We start from the raw sequence: 19,688 nt of genomic DNA, 5'->3' as shown, positions 1-19,688 counted from the left end.
TTCATCCTGTTCCCGTCCTTACACAGGAATCTCCAGATTATGATTTTGGAGATTATCTTCTGACAACACAATTATCAACTTGCCACTCATTAACTTTCACAAAGCAAATTATTTTGAAGATTTATTCCTAGTGCCTAGCACCAAGGCCCTCAGTCCTTTTACAATGACTCTGGGATGACAGGACATTCTTATGAACTTCCAAAAAGCCATCATTCTTCACCTCATATAGTATGACCCATTTTTTCAGATTTTTGTCCTCTTTCCTTCTATATCCCACCAAATCATAAGGTATCTTACTGCATTTCTTTTAAGCTCAACAAGAATAAGATTGAATTAACATTTACAACTATACTGCTATTTATTTTATAGATACTTGGCCATGACGGGTTATACAGTGGTGAAAATAAACAAATTCAGACCAAAAAAGAGACACCGTATTTTTGCTTTCTTTTAAATAATTTTTTCCATTAGTTTCTTTCTGATCAATAAAGATTAGGCATGCAGTCTTTGTATAGGCTTTTGACAAAATAAAACCAATAAATTTAATGAAAATTCTACTTACTTCTACATAACTCTTCACAAAAGGGTCCCAAACTCCAGGAATTTTAATCAATGCAGAAATATTTGCAGATGTCTTCCAGCTGTGGTTGAACACATCCTGGGCTACTGCATTGTAAGCATAATCATCCTTATCTGCCCAAAGATACAAGATCTTTTAACATTCATTAAACATTGAGGACCTCTGTTAAATTAGTAATTTAAAAAACTATCTGCGAGAAAAACTCAGTTGCTGATAGCTACAACAGTAAATTCCAACAAATATTTAAAGGAAAATACTAATTCTTCACAAATTCTCCCAAAAAAGGACAGAAAAGAATACTTCCTAACTTATTCTAAGCCAGTATTACCATGATACCAAAACCAAAGACAACACAATAAAACTACAGATCAGTATCTCTTAAGAATATAGCTGCAAAAATCTTTAACAAAAATACTAGCAAACTGAGTCCAGCAACATATAAAAAGCATTATACATCATGTCCAAGTCGGATCTATACTAGGAATGCAAGGTTGGCTTAACATCTGAAAATCAATTAATGCAAATAATAAAATAGAGATCTATTGATCTAAACCAAATCAAAAGAATACAGGACCAAAACCTCATGATCATCACAATAGACACAGAAAAAGCATCTGAAAAAACACAATAACCCTTCATGATAAAAAGACTCAACAATGTAGGAACAGAAGGAACTTCCTCAATCTGATAAAGGGCATCTATGAAAAACTCATAGCTAACATTGAACTGAATGATAAAAGACTGCATGCTTTCCCCCTAAAATCAGTAATAAGACAAAAACGTCTTTTCTCACTACTTTTGTTCATTATATTGGTGGTTCCAGCCAGGACAATTAAGCAAGAACATAACAAAAAGATATCCAAGATTGGAAAGGAAGAAGTAAAACTATCTCTATTTGCAGATGACATGGTCTTGTACACAGAAAAATCCTAAGAACCCACTAAAAATTTACTGAACTAATAAATGAGTTCACAAAGGTTGCAGAGTACAAGATCAATACGCAATAATCAACTGTATGTCTATACACTTGCAATGAACAAGCAGAAGATAAAATTAGGAAAACAATGCCATTTGCAAAAGCATCAAAAGTAACAAAATGGGTATAAATTTTACAAAAGAGATGCAAAATTTTACTCTGAAAAGTGATACTGTTGAAAAAAAATTTTTTAAGACCTAAATGAATGAAAAGACACTCTGTGTTCAGTTGAAAGACTTACTATTGTCAAATTGATCTACAGATACATGTAATTCCTATCAAAAACTCGGCCTTTTTGCATAAGTTGACAGGCTGATTCTATGATTCATACAAAAATGCAAGGGACCAAAGAAGAACAAAGAATCTTTAAAAAGGACAAAGTTGGATAATGTACTCTATGACTACAGCCAGGCATGGTGGCTCACGCCTATAATCCCAGCACTTTGGGAGGCCGATGTGGGTGGATCACCTGAGGTCAGGAGTTCGAGACCAGCCTGACCAACAAGGTGAAACCCCGTCTCTACTAAAAGTACAAAAAAATTAGCTGGGCGTGGTGGCACACGCCTGTAGTCCCAGCTACTCAGGAGGCTGAGGCACAGGAATTGCTTGAACCTGGAAGACACAGATTGCAGTGAGCTGAGATCCTGCCACTATACTCCAGCATGGGCAACACAACACAGCAAGACTCAGTCTCAAAAAAAAAAAAAAAAAAAAGTACTACAAAGCTGTAGTAATCAAGACTGTGTGATATGGGCAGAAAGAGAGACATATGTAGATCAATGGAAGATTTAGAGTCCAGAAGTAAACCTCTACATTTATAGGTAACTAATTTTCTTTTGTGTGTGTGTAAGACAGGGCCTTACTTTGTCTCCCAGGCTGGACTGCAGTGGCATGATTTCAGCTTACTGAAGCCTCACTCTACCTCCTGGGCTCAAGTGAACCTCTCACCTCAGCCACTCAAGTAGCCAGGACTACAGGCACACGCTACCACACTCAGCTAATTTTTGTATTTTTTGTAGAGATGCAGTTTCACCATGTTGCCCGGGTTGGTTTCGAACTCCTGAGGGCTCATGCGATCTACCTGTCTTGGCCTCCCAAAGTGCTAGGATTACAGGCATGGCCACTGCTCCCGGCTGCTAACTAATTTTCAGTAAGGGTGCCAAGACAATTCAGTGGGAAAATAATAGACTTTTCAATAAATGCTACAACTGGATATCCACATACAAAATAATAAAGTTGGGCCCCTACCTACTTCATAAAAATTAACTCAAAGGCCAAAATGTAAGAGCTAAAACTTTAAAACTCTCAGAAGAAGTGAAAATCTTTGTGACCTTGCAGTAGGCAACAGCTTCTTAGATGTGATACCAAAACCACAAGCAACAAAAGAAGAAACAGTTAAATTAAACCTCATCAAATGAAACACTTTTATGCTTCAAAGGACACCATCAAGATAGTGAAAAGAAGGCCAGGCACAGTGGCTCACATCTGTAATTCCAACACTTTGGGAGGCTGAGGTGGGCAGATCACTTGAGGTCAGGAGTTCGAGACCAGCCTGGCCAACATGGTGAAACCCCATCTCTACTAAAAACACAAAAATTAGCTGGGCGTGGTGGCAGGCGCCTCTAATCCCACCTACTCGGGAGGCTGAGGCAGGAGAATCACTTGAACCTGGGAGCCAGAGGTTGCAGTGAGCTGAGATTGCGCCACTTGCACTCCTGCCTCGGTGACAGAGTGAGACTCCGTCTCAAAAAATAATAATAGTAAAATAAAATAAAAAGATAGTGAAAACACACAGAAAAGGTGAAAATATTTCCAAGTCATGAATCTGATATATCTGATAAGAGAATTCTGTCTAGAACAACTAAAGTACTCTTACAACAACTCAATAATCTAAAAGCAGGTAATTAAAATATGAGCAAAAGATCTGAATGAAAATTTCTCCAAAAATGATATACAAATGGCCCATAAGCACATGAAAAGATGCTCAACATCATTAACACCCAGGAAAATGCAAATCAAAACTACAAGATGCCATTTCACACCCATCAGGATGACTATAATAGAAAAGACAGATAATGGCAAGTGTTGGTGAGGATGTGGAGAAATTTGTACCCTCATACACCGCTACTGGGAATGTAAAATAGTGCAATTGCTTTGGAAAACAGTCCAGTGGTTCTTAAAAAGGATAAACTTAGAGTTATATGACCCAGCAATTTCTCTCTTAGGTATATACCCAAGAGAAATAAAAACACATGTCCATACAAAAACTTGTACATAAATGTTCACAGCAATGTTATTCAAAATAGGCAAAAGTAGAAACAATCTAATTGTTCATCAACTGATGAATGAATACCTAAGACATAGTATATACAAACAATGGAATTCTATTCAGTAATAGAAATGAAGTACCATTACATGCTATAACATTAAAAACATTATGCTTTCTTTGTCAAAATTTTCTGTTAGGGAAAAAAAAATTATGCTAAGTAAAAGAAGACCACATACTGTATGATTCCATTTGTATGAAATGTCCAGAACAGGCAAATCTCTAGAGGCAGAAAGCAGATTAGTGGTTGCCTAGGACTGGAGGGGTGGGGAGAAATGGGAGAGCACAGGGTTTCTTTTTAGGGTCATGAAAATATTCTAATATTGTACTGATGGTTACAACTCTATGAATATACTAAAAACCACTGAGTTGTATATTTTAAGTGGGTGAATTTGTATGGTATGTGAATTATATCTTAATTCTCAATAAAGCTATAAAGAAAAAAAACCATGAGAGATCACTACACCCAACAAATTGGCTGATATGAAAACTTTGACAATAACAAATGTTGAGGAGAATACAAACAAAAGAAAACTCTAATCAGATTGTCAGTAAAGTACAAATTGGTGGGGTAACCTCTTTGGAAAGAGTTTAGTATATCATGTACCAAAGTTAAAGACGCACAAAACATATTCTATGACAATTCTACTCCTAGAAATGCATACTTATGTGCACCGGTATACAGAAACTAATAGGGGTTCATTTCAAAGCAGAATTATTTATAATAGCCCAAAATAGTAACCTAAATGGCCATCAGTAATAGAAGGAATAGTGTGACTATCATAAAATAAAATATTTTATAACCATAAAAAAATGAATAAATTAGAGCTACATCCAATAACATGTATTATCTTAAAACTGATTTTGAACAAAATATGCAAGGCCTAAAAGAATATATACAGTATGACTCCAAATATAGCATTCAGATATAGGCAAAACTAAATCACATTGTTTACAAATGTATACATGAGTGGAAAGAGTATAAAGAAAAACCAGTGAGTGATTACCATAAGTCAGGACAGGGATTTTCTTGAGAGAGAATGGGAGGAAATGCGGTCAGGAAGGCACACAGGGAGAATTTTAGGTTAGGGTGACAGTATTTTGTGTTTCTTAATCTGGGTGGTGGTTATGTGAATGTCCATTTTAAATTTATTCATTATATCTCACATTTGTTTTATATGCTTTTTCTGTATCTATTTCTCAATCTTAAAGGTTTACAAAGAAAGTTACTCAAGTCTTTCAAAAATAGCTATTAGAAGCACAAGATACTGCAAACCAAACAGAGGCACTGGTATCTTTTTCCCAGTGGATCAGTTAAATACATATCAATATGAACTTAGAAATGAGGTGATAGGAAAGTAGGTAAGACATGATATGGAAAAAAATTTTTTTTAAAAAAGGGCTGGGCATGATGGTTCACGCCTGTAATCCTAGCAGTTTGGAAGGCCGAGGCAGGAGGATTGCTTGAGCCCAGGGGTTCAAGACCAGCCTGAGCAACACAGTAAGACCCCATCTTCACAAAAAAAAAATTTGATGGTGCACACCTGTAGTCCCAGGTCCTTGGGAGGCTGAGGTGGGAGGATCACTTGAGCCCAGGAGGTCGAGGCTGCAATGAGCCGTGATCACACCACTGCACTCCAGCCTGACAGCAAGAGACTCCAGACTGAGACAGCAAGACTCTGTCTCAAAGAGAAAGAGACAGATCCCTGAGTATAAATTGGGTTTGAATTTATTATAGAAGGAGGTTCCTAGTCACCAAGTGCATCAATCCCAACCAAGACAGAGCCACATAGCAGCAAGAAAGTCCCAAGCTGACTCCAAGTACAAGTTCACATGGTAAGTGCCCATGAGTTTGGTTATAAAGAACTAGTCCTAACTTTTTTTCTCGTTAAATAGACACTTGAGGTGAATGATCATCTAAGAGCTCTACATATTATCCCATCATCATCTATTGTTGCTACAGAACTGTCAGCTACGGAAAGGTACTGAATCATCTATCCACAAGAGTAACATTACAAATGCGATGTTCCAACAGCTTTAATCATCAGATATTTGCTTGAGTTTTACCTAACCATGTATAAGAAGAAAAGTAAATACTGACTTTAAAACTAACCTAATCAATGAGTAAGTTTTGAAAAAGAAATATTACACCAGAAAATATGACAAGACTAACAAAAGAAATAGAGGAATATTACATCACACATTGATTAGTCTAAACGGGAAGATATCTGGACTAATAAAATACACATGAAAAAACTTAGCACAATTAGAAAGCAAGAGATGAATAGCCAAATGATTCAGGCTGAACATGCAGCTGATATATTAAGTTTAAGGTGTAAGAATGAGGGGTTGGGACAGCGATCCAATGTGTCTTGAAGAGTAGAGAGCATTCTAGAAGAGGAGACTCTACAAAGGCCTCACAAGATTATCATGATGAAGAGAGCATTTCAGAGTATCTTGAAAGAAGAGGGAAGGGAATCGAAATTAGTGAAACTACATGCCCAGAGACCAAGGAAATACCACTTATCACATAAGGATAATAAGGAAATACTGCTTACCACATAAGAAGTGATAAATACTAGGACTAAGATATGGAGGAGGATGAAAACAGAAAGGGGTTAATCATAGAGATTAGGTTAATCTCGAGGATTATCCCCTACGGAGAAACTATACAAGGCAAGCGAATTGCAAAGAATCATACAGTTCCAGTGAATGCAAATCTGGGCATAAATGAAGATGATAACACCATTGAAGGTTAAGAGAAGGGGAATCAGTTTGAGAACTGAATGGTCAATTTCTGGTATAGTCAATAAATCAAGAAAATTGTCCATTATAACCTTTACACAAAAATGAAATGACCATCTTGACCTATTCTTTAAACATATTATTCCGAGAAATAACATTACAAAGTAAATTAAACTCCATTCTAGGCACACAGGAAGAAATGTTTATTATATGTAATAATGACTGCTGAAGAAAATCTGTAGCCTTTCTTAGAAATTGGCAAAGACTTTCTTCTTGACCAAACTCCAGCCAGGCTCCTCTGAGCTCTCTTCTGGACTAGGCCTCAAACTTGGCCAATAAATACTTGAACATAGTTTCTAGAACACTAACATAGTTTCTAACAGCTCAAGGCCACATCCCCAGGATGACCCCAGCCCCTCTTGAAATGTTTGCCTGGGAAAACTCCAGAAGAATTTACTGGTGGTTCTGCCTTCTGCTTTTTAAGCTCCCCACCCCCACCCTTTACAACCCCAAGTCACCTCCATAGAAACTGGAATGGAGTTTAGCTCTTCCTCCTGTCAGTAGTTACTGAATCAAACCTGTCTCCACTGCTCTAATGTCTGGCTGTGTTTATCCTGGACTAAATCACATTCAAAACAGCAATGAACCTAAAATGATCATAAACTTAATTATGAACCATCTAATTTATGACTGAAGCTTTTTATATATCAGAAATATTATAAAGGATCAAGAATTTTAAATCCATAAAAAGTCCGTTCTCCGTAATATCTGGATGAAGTCAATAGGGAAATTACTAGATTACTCCTTAAGATCCCTCTGCCCCTCAGTCTCATCATAAGAAAAAGTTTACCTGTATTCACTTACCAAGCTTTGACAATTCCATCTTCTTTTCAGACCAGGTATAATACTGTAAAAGCCCTTTATAGGCCTGAATAAGGTTGATTAATATTTCCCGGGAAGACGTATTTTCACCATGTCTCCATGTCTCTGCCTCACTCAGATTTCTCTTAGCATCTTTAAGCATTCCATGATGCAGAAGGTATAATGCATGTTGTAAGGAGATCTGCAAAAATAATAAGGGCACACCACCATTTAAGCCATTAGATAACCATTAGTCAAAAAGCTCAGTAAATACATAATACATGCTGGGCAAAGACCTTGGTAGGATACAAATAACTTGACATGGAAAATTTTGATGTTGGGTACAATCTGGCAAAGAAGTAAGACATAGGAAACAACATTATGTAAATATGAGCTAAATTATGTAAACTTACAAACAAAAGACAGTGTGATATAGTGGGGAAAAAAAAGGATTTGAAGATGGAGTGTCTTGGTTCATACACCACTTAAAAACTAAATAAACCTGCGTAAATTATTCACTCTTTGTGAGTCTCATTTGTTTTACGGAACATTACTGCCCCTTCAGAAGGGTGTTTTCAAGATTAAATGAGATAATACTTGCAAATCACCTAATAGTTTGGCTCATAGCAGACATTCAACAAATATTACTATTTTATACATGTTATATCAGCCTAGAGAAAATATCTTAATAAGGGATGCTGAAGAATGGCTTCAGTTCAGATGGAGAGGAAAGTGTATCCCTGATACAGGAGAAGCAGGAAGAAAAATTATACAAAGAATGAGTATTACAAAAAGGGAAGACATTAAAGAGGAGAATAATGAGAACTACAATTAATCATATGGGTAGAGCCAAAGTACTGCAATAATTTGTCAACTGGCCTCTCCATTCCTGCCTCCCTACAATCCATCTTTCAAGTGGCTACCAAAGAAATCTCATCTTGTTAGTCATTTGCATAAACTCCTTCAATGGCTCCCACTGACTACAGAATTAAAATCCAAGTTCCTTGGGTATGGCACACAGGGCCCAGCCTACTTCCCTCAACTTCTACCCAAGTGATTTTTAGAGTAACTAAATTATTGGATGTAGGGCTTTTAAACTCTTTATAACCCCCGCCATGCAGGGCTGCCCTTTCCCCTAATCTGCCTAGTGAATGGCCAATTGCTTTTGCAAACTTATCTCAAGTATCACTTTCATTCTTTTCCTGATTCCCCTACCCATTAAATCCCAACTCTCTCTAGTTCCAGAGAACTGCCCATTTTCTCCTTTATCTTCTCACCATTTGTTACATTTCTACTATGGTACCCATAACACTTCATTCCATTTACATGATCTTCCTCTACTATAAGAACCATGTCTAGCACATTGCCTGGTAAGCGGCAATAAGTGTTTTTAAAATTATTAACAACAAAAAAATGTTTTATTATCTATCCTAATTATCACTCTCAGACTCTTATTGAGAAATGAGGTTCCCTTTCAGTTTCTTTACTTCAACTGAGTAGATTCTATCAGCCAAAAGGGACCTAACCAACAGTTTAATCTTCACACTCCCTCCCCAATCAAATGGCTATCCAGTTTAGACCTGAAAAAAGAGACGCAGAGCACACATCAGGGTAGGCCATTCCCATTTCCAATTGTTTAGTTAGAAAGCTTTTTCTTAAGTAGAACCATAAACTGCCCCCATTTAATTTCCACTCACAGTATACCTGGTCTACCAGAGAACAAAATCATAAGAGCATCTGGCACATAAATAGACACTCAAAACATTTTTTTAAAGCAAAGCATTTACAAACCTGTATTGAAAAAGTGCTCTTTGAGACAAAAACATAGAGAGGGAGATACAATATTTTGAAAATGTCTCAATCTTTTTGGATAAGACTTTTACAAAAGGATATATGAACTTGGAGGTGAAGATTCCACCTAAACATTAGGAGTATTAAAATATTTTCACATATTTAAATTCCCAACTTGTTTAGCTCTTTCCTTTTCTAAACACCAACTCTAAGCTCAAGTGACTTCAGCAAACATTTTAGAATCTGGCCCATCATCATACCACTGCAATCTGAGTAACTGGTTTTGGCAGCCAGAAGAAATATACAAAGAAAAGGAATTTTTAGTCAGAGAACACAGGAGGCGCCTGAAAATCAAGAAGTAAATGGTTCTCATAATGCTCTTTTCTTTCAGTTTCTCTTATTTATCCAGAATGTCTTATCCTTGTCCCACATTTTTTAGGTTAACTACCTTATCACTGACACAAGCAATTAAAAAAAAAAAAAGAATACTGCAAGTGTAAATTCACAAAGCCCATATTCTCACCTTTAAATAATTCATGACGCCAATATTTTTCATCCGGTCAGCAAAAGTACTGAAACTCTCCATGTTGCTTTTGGGATGATAAAATAGAATTTCACTTCCGAGCTTCCAAATAATCTGTCAAAGCAGAAATTACTGCCAAAATGTAAAATTTTTGCCTTAACCAATTTCTGTCTAAGATATTGTTTTCCTGATTACAACATTAATAACCTGTGATTCCTTTTCCAGAGACCACTACCGTCAACATTTTACTCTACTTTGCCATGTAAAATTAATACTACTTCCTTATGTGATAAAATAGTTTTAACCTTTCAAATTTCTATTAAAATATCAGATAGTATAATAGCATCATTATTAATTTAGTAGTTTAAAGAAAGTAGGCAGTTAAGATACATATTTAATATAAAATGTTTAATTGGTATGGAAGGAAGAATATTAAAGTCAGAAAATTTGGGTTCTAATAATATTGGCTTCTTCATTGGTCTCAGCCTCTTCTTCATCATCTGCAAAATGAGGGCAACAAACTACACATTTCCTGAGAGCCCATCAAATTCTACAACTATTGACTACATTTATTCTATATTTAGAATGCCAATTTAAGAATTTTGATTAGCTATGGACAAATCTTAATAAAAAAATATTTTATCCTCAGATCACCAAAACTTTGGCGGCAGAACTTGGAGCTCTTTTTTCATGAGAGCAAATCTCTATTTCGCTAACCTCAATTTAAAGTAATCAATAATACCAACTTCAAAGTAAATTAAACTGAACTGTAAATCAATTATTTCTATGAACATACATATTGGTTATATGTGGATACACACACTATCACTGCTATAGTTATATATGATACACATATTATCATTTGATATAAGGATCCTCATCTTCCCAACTCAGAGATATCAAGATTTCATTTGTAGAATATCACACTGTAGTATTTGGGAGCTTAAAGAAAACCTGGGTCTTGGATCACCTACCACCAGGGATGGGTAAATGCAGGGGGGGAAGAAAAGCAGGAAAAAAAAAAAAGAAAACTTTGAGATTATTATAGCTATTCTCACCACCAGTGTACACAATAATTACATGGGACACCTGTTAAAAATAGATATTCTGGGCCAGGCGCGGTGGCTTACACCTGTAATCCCAGGATTTTGGGAGGCCGAGATGGGTGGATCACGAGGTCAGGAGATTGAGACCATCCTGGCTAACACGGTGAAACCCCGTCTCTACTAAAAATACAAAAAATTAGCCAGGCGTCGTGGCGGGAGGCGGAGCTTGCAGCGAGCCAAGATCATGCCACTGCACTCCAGCCTGGGTGACAAAGTGAGTGAGACTCCATCTCAAAAAATTAAAAAATACAAATAAAAGATACTCTGACTCAATAGACAGGGGTGGAGTAAAGGAATTTATACTTTGAATGAAAGCCCTAGGTGATCCAAAGAGAGCCAAAGAAGTGCTCAAAAACCACTGATCCAATTCCTTCATTTTACAAAACAAAATCTGGACAACAAGAGGCTGTAACATGTTCAATGTTTTACAGGTGTATGTAACTTAAGTCCATAAATTAAATTTTCAATGAATGGTTAAACTTTTTTTTCAGCTTTTTTTTTTTTTTTTTCTCTAGAAGATAACTAATTGATGCAATGGTGACTGTGTTAGTAAAACCTATGAGACACTCATGTCAAGTTATTTGTGGGTAAACTGTCTTTTACCGAAGAAATTTAGCAGTATATGCCAGGCACTGTTTTAACCCTGCCCTGTGAAATTTACATTCTATGTAGAGAGACAAACAATAACCAAGAAATATAATTAAATTGTCAAGTGTTAGAGGAAAAGAATGCAGCAGGACAAGGAGATCAGGAGTGCCATTCAGAAAGTGCAGGTTGCAGTTGGAGTAAGGCAACTGCAATTTTAAATAGTCAAAGTAGGCCTCAATGAAAAGGGGCCTTGAAGGAGGGTAGCTGCAGTGATAGCTGAAGAAAGAGCTTTCCAAGAACTGGTTAAGGCAAAGGCAATCAGTCAGGAATATGCCTGGCCCATTCAAGTAAGAACAAGGAGACCAGTGAGGATGGAAAAGAAAAAACAAGCAGGATAATACAGGTTGAGTATCCCTTATCTGAAATCGCTGGGACCAGAAATGTTTCAGACTTGAAATTTTTTCCGCTTTTTAAATATTTGTATATACATAATGAGACTGGGGATAGGACCAAAGGCTAAACATGAAATTCACTTATGTTTCATATACACCTATACACATAGCCTGAAGGTAATTTTATATAATATTCTTAAAATTTTGTGCATGAAACAAAATTTGTATACATTGAACCATTAGAAAGCAAAGGTGTCACTATCTCATGTCAGTAATGAAAAAGCTTTGAGGCATTCTGGTTTTCACATTTTTGAATTCGGAATGCTCCACTTGTTTCAGGAGATGAAGTCAGAGAGGTCAAACAAGGAAAGGAAGTGAGCACATCACATAGGAATTTATAGGCAATTATGACTTTGGCTTTTACTGAATGAAATGGAAAGCTATTACAGTGTTTTCGGCAGAGGAGTGACATGATCTGATATGTTTTAAAAAGCTCACTCTGAATCATTAGTCATTAGAGAAATGCAAATCATAACCAGGATGATGCCACTTCACAACCACAAGGATGACTATTATCAGTAAGACAGGACAATAACAAAATATTGGCAAGGATTAGAGAAATTAGAAGCCTCAGATATTGCTGGTGAGAATATAAATGGTATGGCCACTTTGGAAAACAGTCTGGCAGTTCCTCAAGAGGCTAAACATAGTGTTACCATATGACCAGCAATTCCACTCCCAGGTGTAGACCCAGGAGAAATTAAAACAAACGTCCACACAAAAACCCGTACACAAATGTTCGCAGAAGCATTATTTCCAATAACCGAAAAGCAAAAACAACCTAAGTGTCTAACAACTGATAAATGGACAAATAAAACATGGTATTTCCATATGACAGATTATTTGGCAATAAAAGTAATGAAGTACTTATACATGCTACAACATGGATAAACCATGAAAACATTATGCCAAGTGAAAGAAACCATTTACAAAAGGCCACATATTGTACAAAACCACTTATATGAAATGTCCAGAATAGAAAATAGATTAGGCTGGGCATAGTGGCTCACGCTTGCAATACCAGCACTTTGGGGAGGCCGAGGTGGACAGATCACTTGAGGCCAGGAGTTCAAGACCTGCCTGGCCAACAGAGTGAAACCCAGTCTCCACTAAAAATACAAAAAACTAGATAGGTGTGGTGGTGCATGCCTGCAATCCCAGCCACCCAAGAGGCTGAGGTACAAGAATCACTTGAACACAGGAGCTGGAGGTTGCAGTGAGCAGAGATCATGCCACTGCACTCCAGCCTGGGCGACAGAGCAAGACTCTGTTTCAAAAGAAAACAAAAAAAGAAAAAGAAAGTAATAGATTAGTGGCTGCCAGTGTCCGGCAGCTGTGAGGAGGAATGGGGAAGGACTGCAAGTGGGTACAGGGTTTTGGTTTCATGGGAGAAAAAAAAGGTTCTAAATTTAGAGTGTGGTAATGGTTGGTTGCACAACTCTGTAAATGTATGAAAATACATTGAATTGTACAATTTAAGTGGGTGATGGCGCATAAACAACGTCTTGATAAAACGAAAAAAAAAGGATCACTCTAGTTGGAAAAAGAGAACAACTCTTTCAAGAAGTTTTGCTGAAAGACAGTAAAACAATGAAGCATAGTCTATGGGGGAAGTTTGGTTCAAGAGATGATTTTAAGATAGAATAGGCTGGGCGTGGTGGCTCACACCTGTAATCCCAGCACTTTGGGAGGCCGAGGCAGGCGGATCACGAGGTCAAGAGATTGAGACCGTCCTGGCCAACCTGGTGAAACCCCGTCTCTACCAAAATACAAAAAATTAGCCGGGCGTGGTGGTACACGCCTGTAGTCCCAGCTACTCAGGAGGCTGAGGCAGGGGAATCACTTGAACCCAGGAGGTAAGAGATTGCAGTGAGCCGAGATCGCGCTACTTCACTCCAGCCTGGCGACAGAGCAAGACTCCGTCTCAAAAAAAAAAAAAAAAAGATAGAATAACAAAATTTTTACATGATGATGGGAAACATCCATAAAGAGGGGGGAAAAGGAAGAATTATTGGAATGAACATTTTAGTCTCCTTTAAAATAAGAGGTAAAAAGAAGTGTGCAAAAAAGGTCCCAATACAAACTCTCCACTCAAAAGTAGTTTTAGTAGCTTTTAGCAAAATCACTGAGATTCTGTAAAAGCTACTGTAGGTGAAGCTGTAGGCATAAACTTCTGGGAATCTATCATTTCTTCCAGCAAACTCAAATTTTATTTACCTCAGGTGCAGCCTGCCTTTTGTAGCTATCTGAATCTTCCAAGGTCTGAAAATAACTGTACATGTATTCTGCAGCTTGCTGCCATTGGTGCTTCAGCAGAGCTTCTTGGATAAAACTTAAACAAGCACTTGTTGTCTGAGCAAAATCCTTCCTCCTTTTCCCTCCAATGGCTATAAAAACGAAAAAGAAAAGAGTTTTTATCCAAGTGGCTCCAGTTCAACTATTCAAAAAACTTACTTCTGATAAGAAGTTTTAACAAGTAAACAGTAGGCATTACTTGACCCGGCCCATTCCCAGTACCAAAGCCAGCTTCACTTGAAACAAACCGTTCTACATTATATTAATTATTTTTAGCAGATAAAAACATTTCTAATTTGATGTTTTGGGGCTATACTAGAGTCACCAGATCCTTTAAATCTGATTCAATCATCCTTTCATCCTTGTACTAAATAATTTGCGGAGAATCTCTCAAACAGGCCCCCAAAAGCACAGTCCCAGGTATTTAGAATGGGTAAAATGCCAGGGTCATTCTAGGCAAACATGGTCTTTATTACCTACCCATGTTCTGCAAACTCCAAGTGGGCTTTTATTTTTTAAGGACCAAATTCCTAGTAACTCAATGATATTATATACAAATGAGATTAAAACAGTTGCAAAAATTAGCATGTATATCTCTAAAGTATTGGCAATCCCAATGTTAAGAACATTTGGGCTTAGATACAGTGCTATTATATGAATGACTAGTTACATTGCTACATCTTCTTATCTTCCCACGTAACTATGAGACCCCTCTAGTCCAGCTGGGTAATTGTACCCCAGTAAGTACACAAAGACCAACAGGTACTTTACAAAGATACTTTTAAAACAATTAACTTGCAGATATTTGATTTCCTTACATACTCTTTCCACAAGTTAATCTCCTAGACAGCTGTGCCTACATAGTCAAAGCTTCACAATCAAAATCATTACACACTATCTGAAGGTGAAAACACAGGTGTTGAAAAAGTAAATAACTCTAACATCTCCTTTTGCAAGTTAGGCAATTCCCAATTCTTTGCTCATCAAAACTGCAGAACAACGTAATTTTTTACAATAAATCATTATGCAATTTTTCATCAATAATTTAGAAAAAATTCAAGGACCTGATACACGGCTATAATTAAACTCCATTCACTGCCATCTACTTACTTATGTGACTAAGGTTTCTCAGAATTTATGTCAATTAAAAAAATATAGCAGAATCAATGCTAAATGTTTTCTCATTCTAGAAATACATAAAAGTCACCCACAAATACATAAAAAATTGGGGAAAAGTTTTAGATAACTTTATTAAAAAAAAAGAGTCTTGCTCTGTCACCCAGGCTGGACCGCACTAGCACAATCATAGCTCACCATAGCCTCGACCTCCTGGGTTCAAGTGATCCTTCCTTTTGGCCTCCCAAAGTGCTGGGATTATGAGCATGAGCCACCACACCTGGCCAACAACACTTTTAATACACGTTATATTGATCAGCTGTGTACAACTATTAATGATAGCAATGTCTCAACCTAGAAAAAGTTTTAATTCTTAAAACTTACAGGATATAAACAAAAAAAGTATAAATATTGATACATACTTTTATTGCAAGAAGTACAACAAAAAGGAACATAAAATGTCCATCTATTAAAAGCTTGTTCATAATTTTTTTTTAAATGAATAATGCAAGGTATTAAAACCCTATGCCATTCCTGTGCTATTTGGACTCCATCACATATAAAATAATATATAGTCATTTAAAAATACCAGCATGCTGGAAATTATATTTCTTGCAAATATTAAACATACGATAAAATTTTTTCAGATGATTCCTTAAAACTATGCAAGGTAGTACTCAATTTTTCAGAAAAAAGTAGGGGATACAAAAGTGAAAAGTTTGAAGACTACTGTGCTAGACTAGTGTTCTCAGACTTTTGAATGTACATACAAATCACCTGGGGACCTGCCCTTGCTACTCAATGTGGTCCTGGCATGCAGCAGAAGTATCACCTGGAATCTCATTACAACTACAGAGTACTATGCCCAGCTCTCTCAATCAGAAGCTGCATTTTATGAGATCTACACCAAAGCTGCTCAGCATCAGTGGCAATACCAGCCAGCTAGCCTAGGAAACTGACAAAACACCTCGTCCTTAAAACATCCCTTATTTACCTAAAGGAGAGAACTGTTCTCAGGCTAAGCTCCCTTCTATCGCTCAAGCTTTCACAACTGAGGTTATAAATCGACTTTAGATAACTATACCTAAATGCTTGGAAAATACTTTTGTCTTCCAACCTAGCCTAGCTACCTCAGGAAAAGTTCTCCTCTCATTTCATTCTTTAATGAGCAAAAGATAGTCTTACTTCATCCTGATGACTTTAAGAAAAAAAAATTGTCAAGGAAAACACATTTTTACATGGAATAGAGATGTACAATAAAGAACTAGTGTCATCAACCTAACTTCTAATATGCTACTCAAAGAATCTGGAAACTTATCAATCTGTCAACAAGTATTTTTTAGGCACCACTGTGTCCCAAGCACTATCGCAGGTACTCATCATACAGCTTCAATCCAGACTGGCCCTGTCTTCAAAGTTTTTATTTTAAGGGGGTTGCTGGGCATGCCCTTCAAAAACCCAAAAGATATCCACCAGCATAAAAAATAAATAGAACAATTGTTAGGCAATTTTGTTTTCCTATTATGGTTAATTACCAGCACAATGTCAATATTAATTGCAAGTATTTTCTCATTGCAGACCAAAAGTATTTTCGGTTTAACAGGCTATCCATGACATATAAAATATTCCTAAGCATGTAAATTTTGGTCTTTGGTCTTAAACCTATCTGCTTGCAGACTGACTCAGACTTTCTATAGAACACTGGTAACAGAAACATACCCAAGTATGACTTAACTATAGGAAATTTAAATTACTAGTTTGTTCCCTACCAGGGATGCGGTAGCACTACCTTTGAAGTATCATTCATTCAAATCTGCCTTAAGCCATGTGCATTAATCTAGCAAAAATAAAATGAGGAGAGGAAAGGCACTATTATTTTTCAACACTCATTATGCATGAGATACTATGCTAGGTACTTTACATATATTGTCTCATTTTAAAAAATGCATCTCAGTCGTTAAAAGTGTAAGCTTTGAGATCAGACAAACCTGGATTTGACTCCTGATACCACTTAAGAGTTTAATGTCTTTGAGATTCAGTTTCATCCTACCTAAACTGCCTAGCACAAAAATTTATTGAGAATTTACTGAGATCATTAAATGGGATGATACTTAGATCAAAAGAAAAAAATGGAAGCGAAATTTTAGGAGCCAAGGAATCTCTGTCAAGGGGAGAAAAGGCTGGGCAAAAAAACACATATTTAAGGTCAGTAAGTAAAATGCTGGTTCAAATGTCATCCCAGGACTATACCACTCAATATGCCAGCATACAGATAATAGCTTCTTTTATTTATACTTATATTAAATATATTCTTATAGGGAATTTATCCCATAGAAAAACATACTTGCATTTATATTAGATAAAAATGGGGGAAATTTTATCCCATAGAAAATCATGCTTGCATTTACATTAGATAAAAATGGGGGAAAATGCTCTTTTATCTAGGCCGGGTGCAGTGGCTCATGCCTGTAATCCCACCACTTTGGGAGGCTGAGGTGGGCAGGTCACTTGAAGTCAAGAGTTCAAGAACAGCCTGCCCAACATGGTGAAACCCTGTCTCTATTAAAAATACAAAAACTAGCCAGGCGTGGTGGCTGGTACCTGTAATCTCAGTTACTCGGGAGGCTGAGTAGAATCACTTGAACCTGGGAGGCAGAGGTTGCAGTGAGCCAAGATCTAGCCACTGCACTCCAGCGTGGGCAATAGAGCAAGACTCTGTCTCAAAAAAAAAAAAAAATCTATTACACGATCAATTCTATTCGAAATAATTTCAATGCAATTCAACAGCAACTTCTTGAACACTTCCTAGGCATGTTTTCCTCAATGGCAGAGACCATATCTTCATCTATGACTCCCCAATATTTAATCAATGCCAGAGATAAAAGTGCTCAGTAAGTATTACTGGAAAAAATGTGTATCTAGCATAATAGAGACTATCTATTATTAATCCAAGGGCAAAGGATTCTAAAAGAAAAAAGATTTTTTTTTGGCTTTTAGCCAAAAAACCCTCCACATATTCCTCTTGAAAATTAAACCAGCCTGGTTATTCATTTTGTATCCCTATTGAATCTTACCACCTCCTTAAAGTTAAAATGGCTCAATGTTATTATTTTACTTACCCACAGTTTCTACGTATGTTTGAAGCCAAGGAAAATGCATTCCTGCACCACTGAGCACAGATGTTTCCACTTCTTCATCATCTGTCACAGGCCCTTTTAATTCTTCACTGAAATCACTCATACCTATTACAAGATGAGATATCAGTTACTTTCTGTACATCTTAATCCACAGTCTTCTGAGTTGTACAGAAAAATGGCTATCTTTTTATCTAATAAATATAATTTGATTAGCAAAATGCATTATACCTGTCAGCTCTTTTAAAGTAAAAAATGAATTTAACTATGTCAGCAACAGCCAAAATGAATGATCCATTAAAGACCGAACCACTGATGTTTCAAGTCCATGTAAAGATAAATAAGATACTGCCCCTCTAATTTAAAAAATCTCAAGTCTAGACGAAGAAACAGCAAAACGTATAACAAAACAATATGAAAAGTACAATAAGAATAGTAGTAGCAGCTAATATTTATTAGGCCCTTACTATGCACTAGAAGTATAAATTATCTAATTTAATCCCCACAGCAATCCTGAGGTTGGTACTATTCCTTTCTTCCATGTTAAGGTTGAAAAAACTGAGGGGCTTAGTGAAATGATGGAACCTGCCTAACATCACAAAAAAAGGTGAGGACGATATTCTAGGAAATAGAACACCAAACTACTTGGCATGACTAGAATTCGAGGTGTGTGTGGAGGAGGGGTGCGGAAAGTGAGAAACGAACCCAGAAAAATCATCGTAAGCCAAGGTGAGTTTGGACTTACTCCTAAAGATGCTCAGGGCCCCTTCCTCATTCCCCATATGAAATCGAGTATTAGTGCCCCTGATACTACCTCCAAATTTCCCCTATTTCCCCTCTTCAATCCTACAGCACTACTCTAGTTCAAGACCCCTTCAAACAGTGCCTAGATTACTGCATTCGCTTTCTAAACAATTACCCTGGCTCAGATTTTGCATCTCTGCGTTACACCCAGAGTAAACCTTCTAAAATCAAAGCATGTGGCTAGGAGTATGAATTATAAGTAACAACTGAATTTGAATCCGACCCATCACGTGTTTTCAGGAGTAGTTACGCAAATCCTCCCTTTCCAAATCCTCAAAAACCCAAATTGGTGACCCGCAGTTGCCACGGCAACCAAAGCTTCTCTATCCCCTTCTCTCGTTTTCAGACCCCAAGCGTTTCAGGTATTAGGAGGAAATATCGGCAGAACATG

The 19,688-nt window shown here is 36.9% G+C and overlaps 1 protein-coding gene across 7 annotated transcripts in view; it reads right to left on the bottom strand.

Annotated features, from left to right (window-relative positions):
• The window catches only part of TAF1A (TATA-box binding protein associated factor, RNA polymerase I subunit A), a 37,563-nt gene that overhangs the window by 17,385 nt on the left and 490 nt on the right, over positions 1-19,688 (bottom strand). For 3 of the 7 annotated variants that reach the window (XM_003814881.7, XM_003814882.8, XM_008967746.6), the window contains exons 2-6: positions 18,479-18,601; positions 14,166-14,335; positions 9,803-9,916; positions 7,492-7,690; positions 563-693 (exon numbers count right to left, since the gene is read on the bottom strand). In XM_003814881.7, coding sequence (XP_003814929.1) covers positions 563-693; positions 7,492-7,690; positions 9,803-9,916; positions 14,166-14,335; positions 18,479-18,599 — 735 coding nt within the window. In that variant the 5' untranslated portion in view covers positions 18,600-18,601. Of the gene's footprint in view, positions 1-562; positions 694-7,491; positions 7,691-9,802; positions 9,935-14,165; positions 14,336-18,478; positions 18,602-19,688 lie in introns of those variants that run through there. The other 4 variants (XM_008967745.6, XM_055107819.2, XM_008967750.4 and 1 more) reach the window with 4 other exon arrangements.

The sequence above is a fragment of the Pan paniscus genome, chromosome 1 (assembly GCF_029289425.2).
Source record: "Pan paniscus chromosome 1, NHGRI_mPanPan1-v2.0_pri, whole genome shotgun sequence".
Classification (NCBI taxonomy): domain Eukaryota; kingdom Metazoa; phylum Chordata; class Mammalia; order Primates; family Hominidae; genus Pan; species Pan paniscus.
Note: the sequence above shows the minus strand (reverse complement) of the source record. Positions and strands in the feature narration are given on the sequence as shown.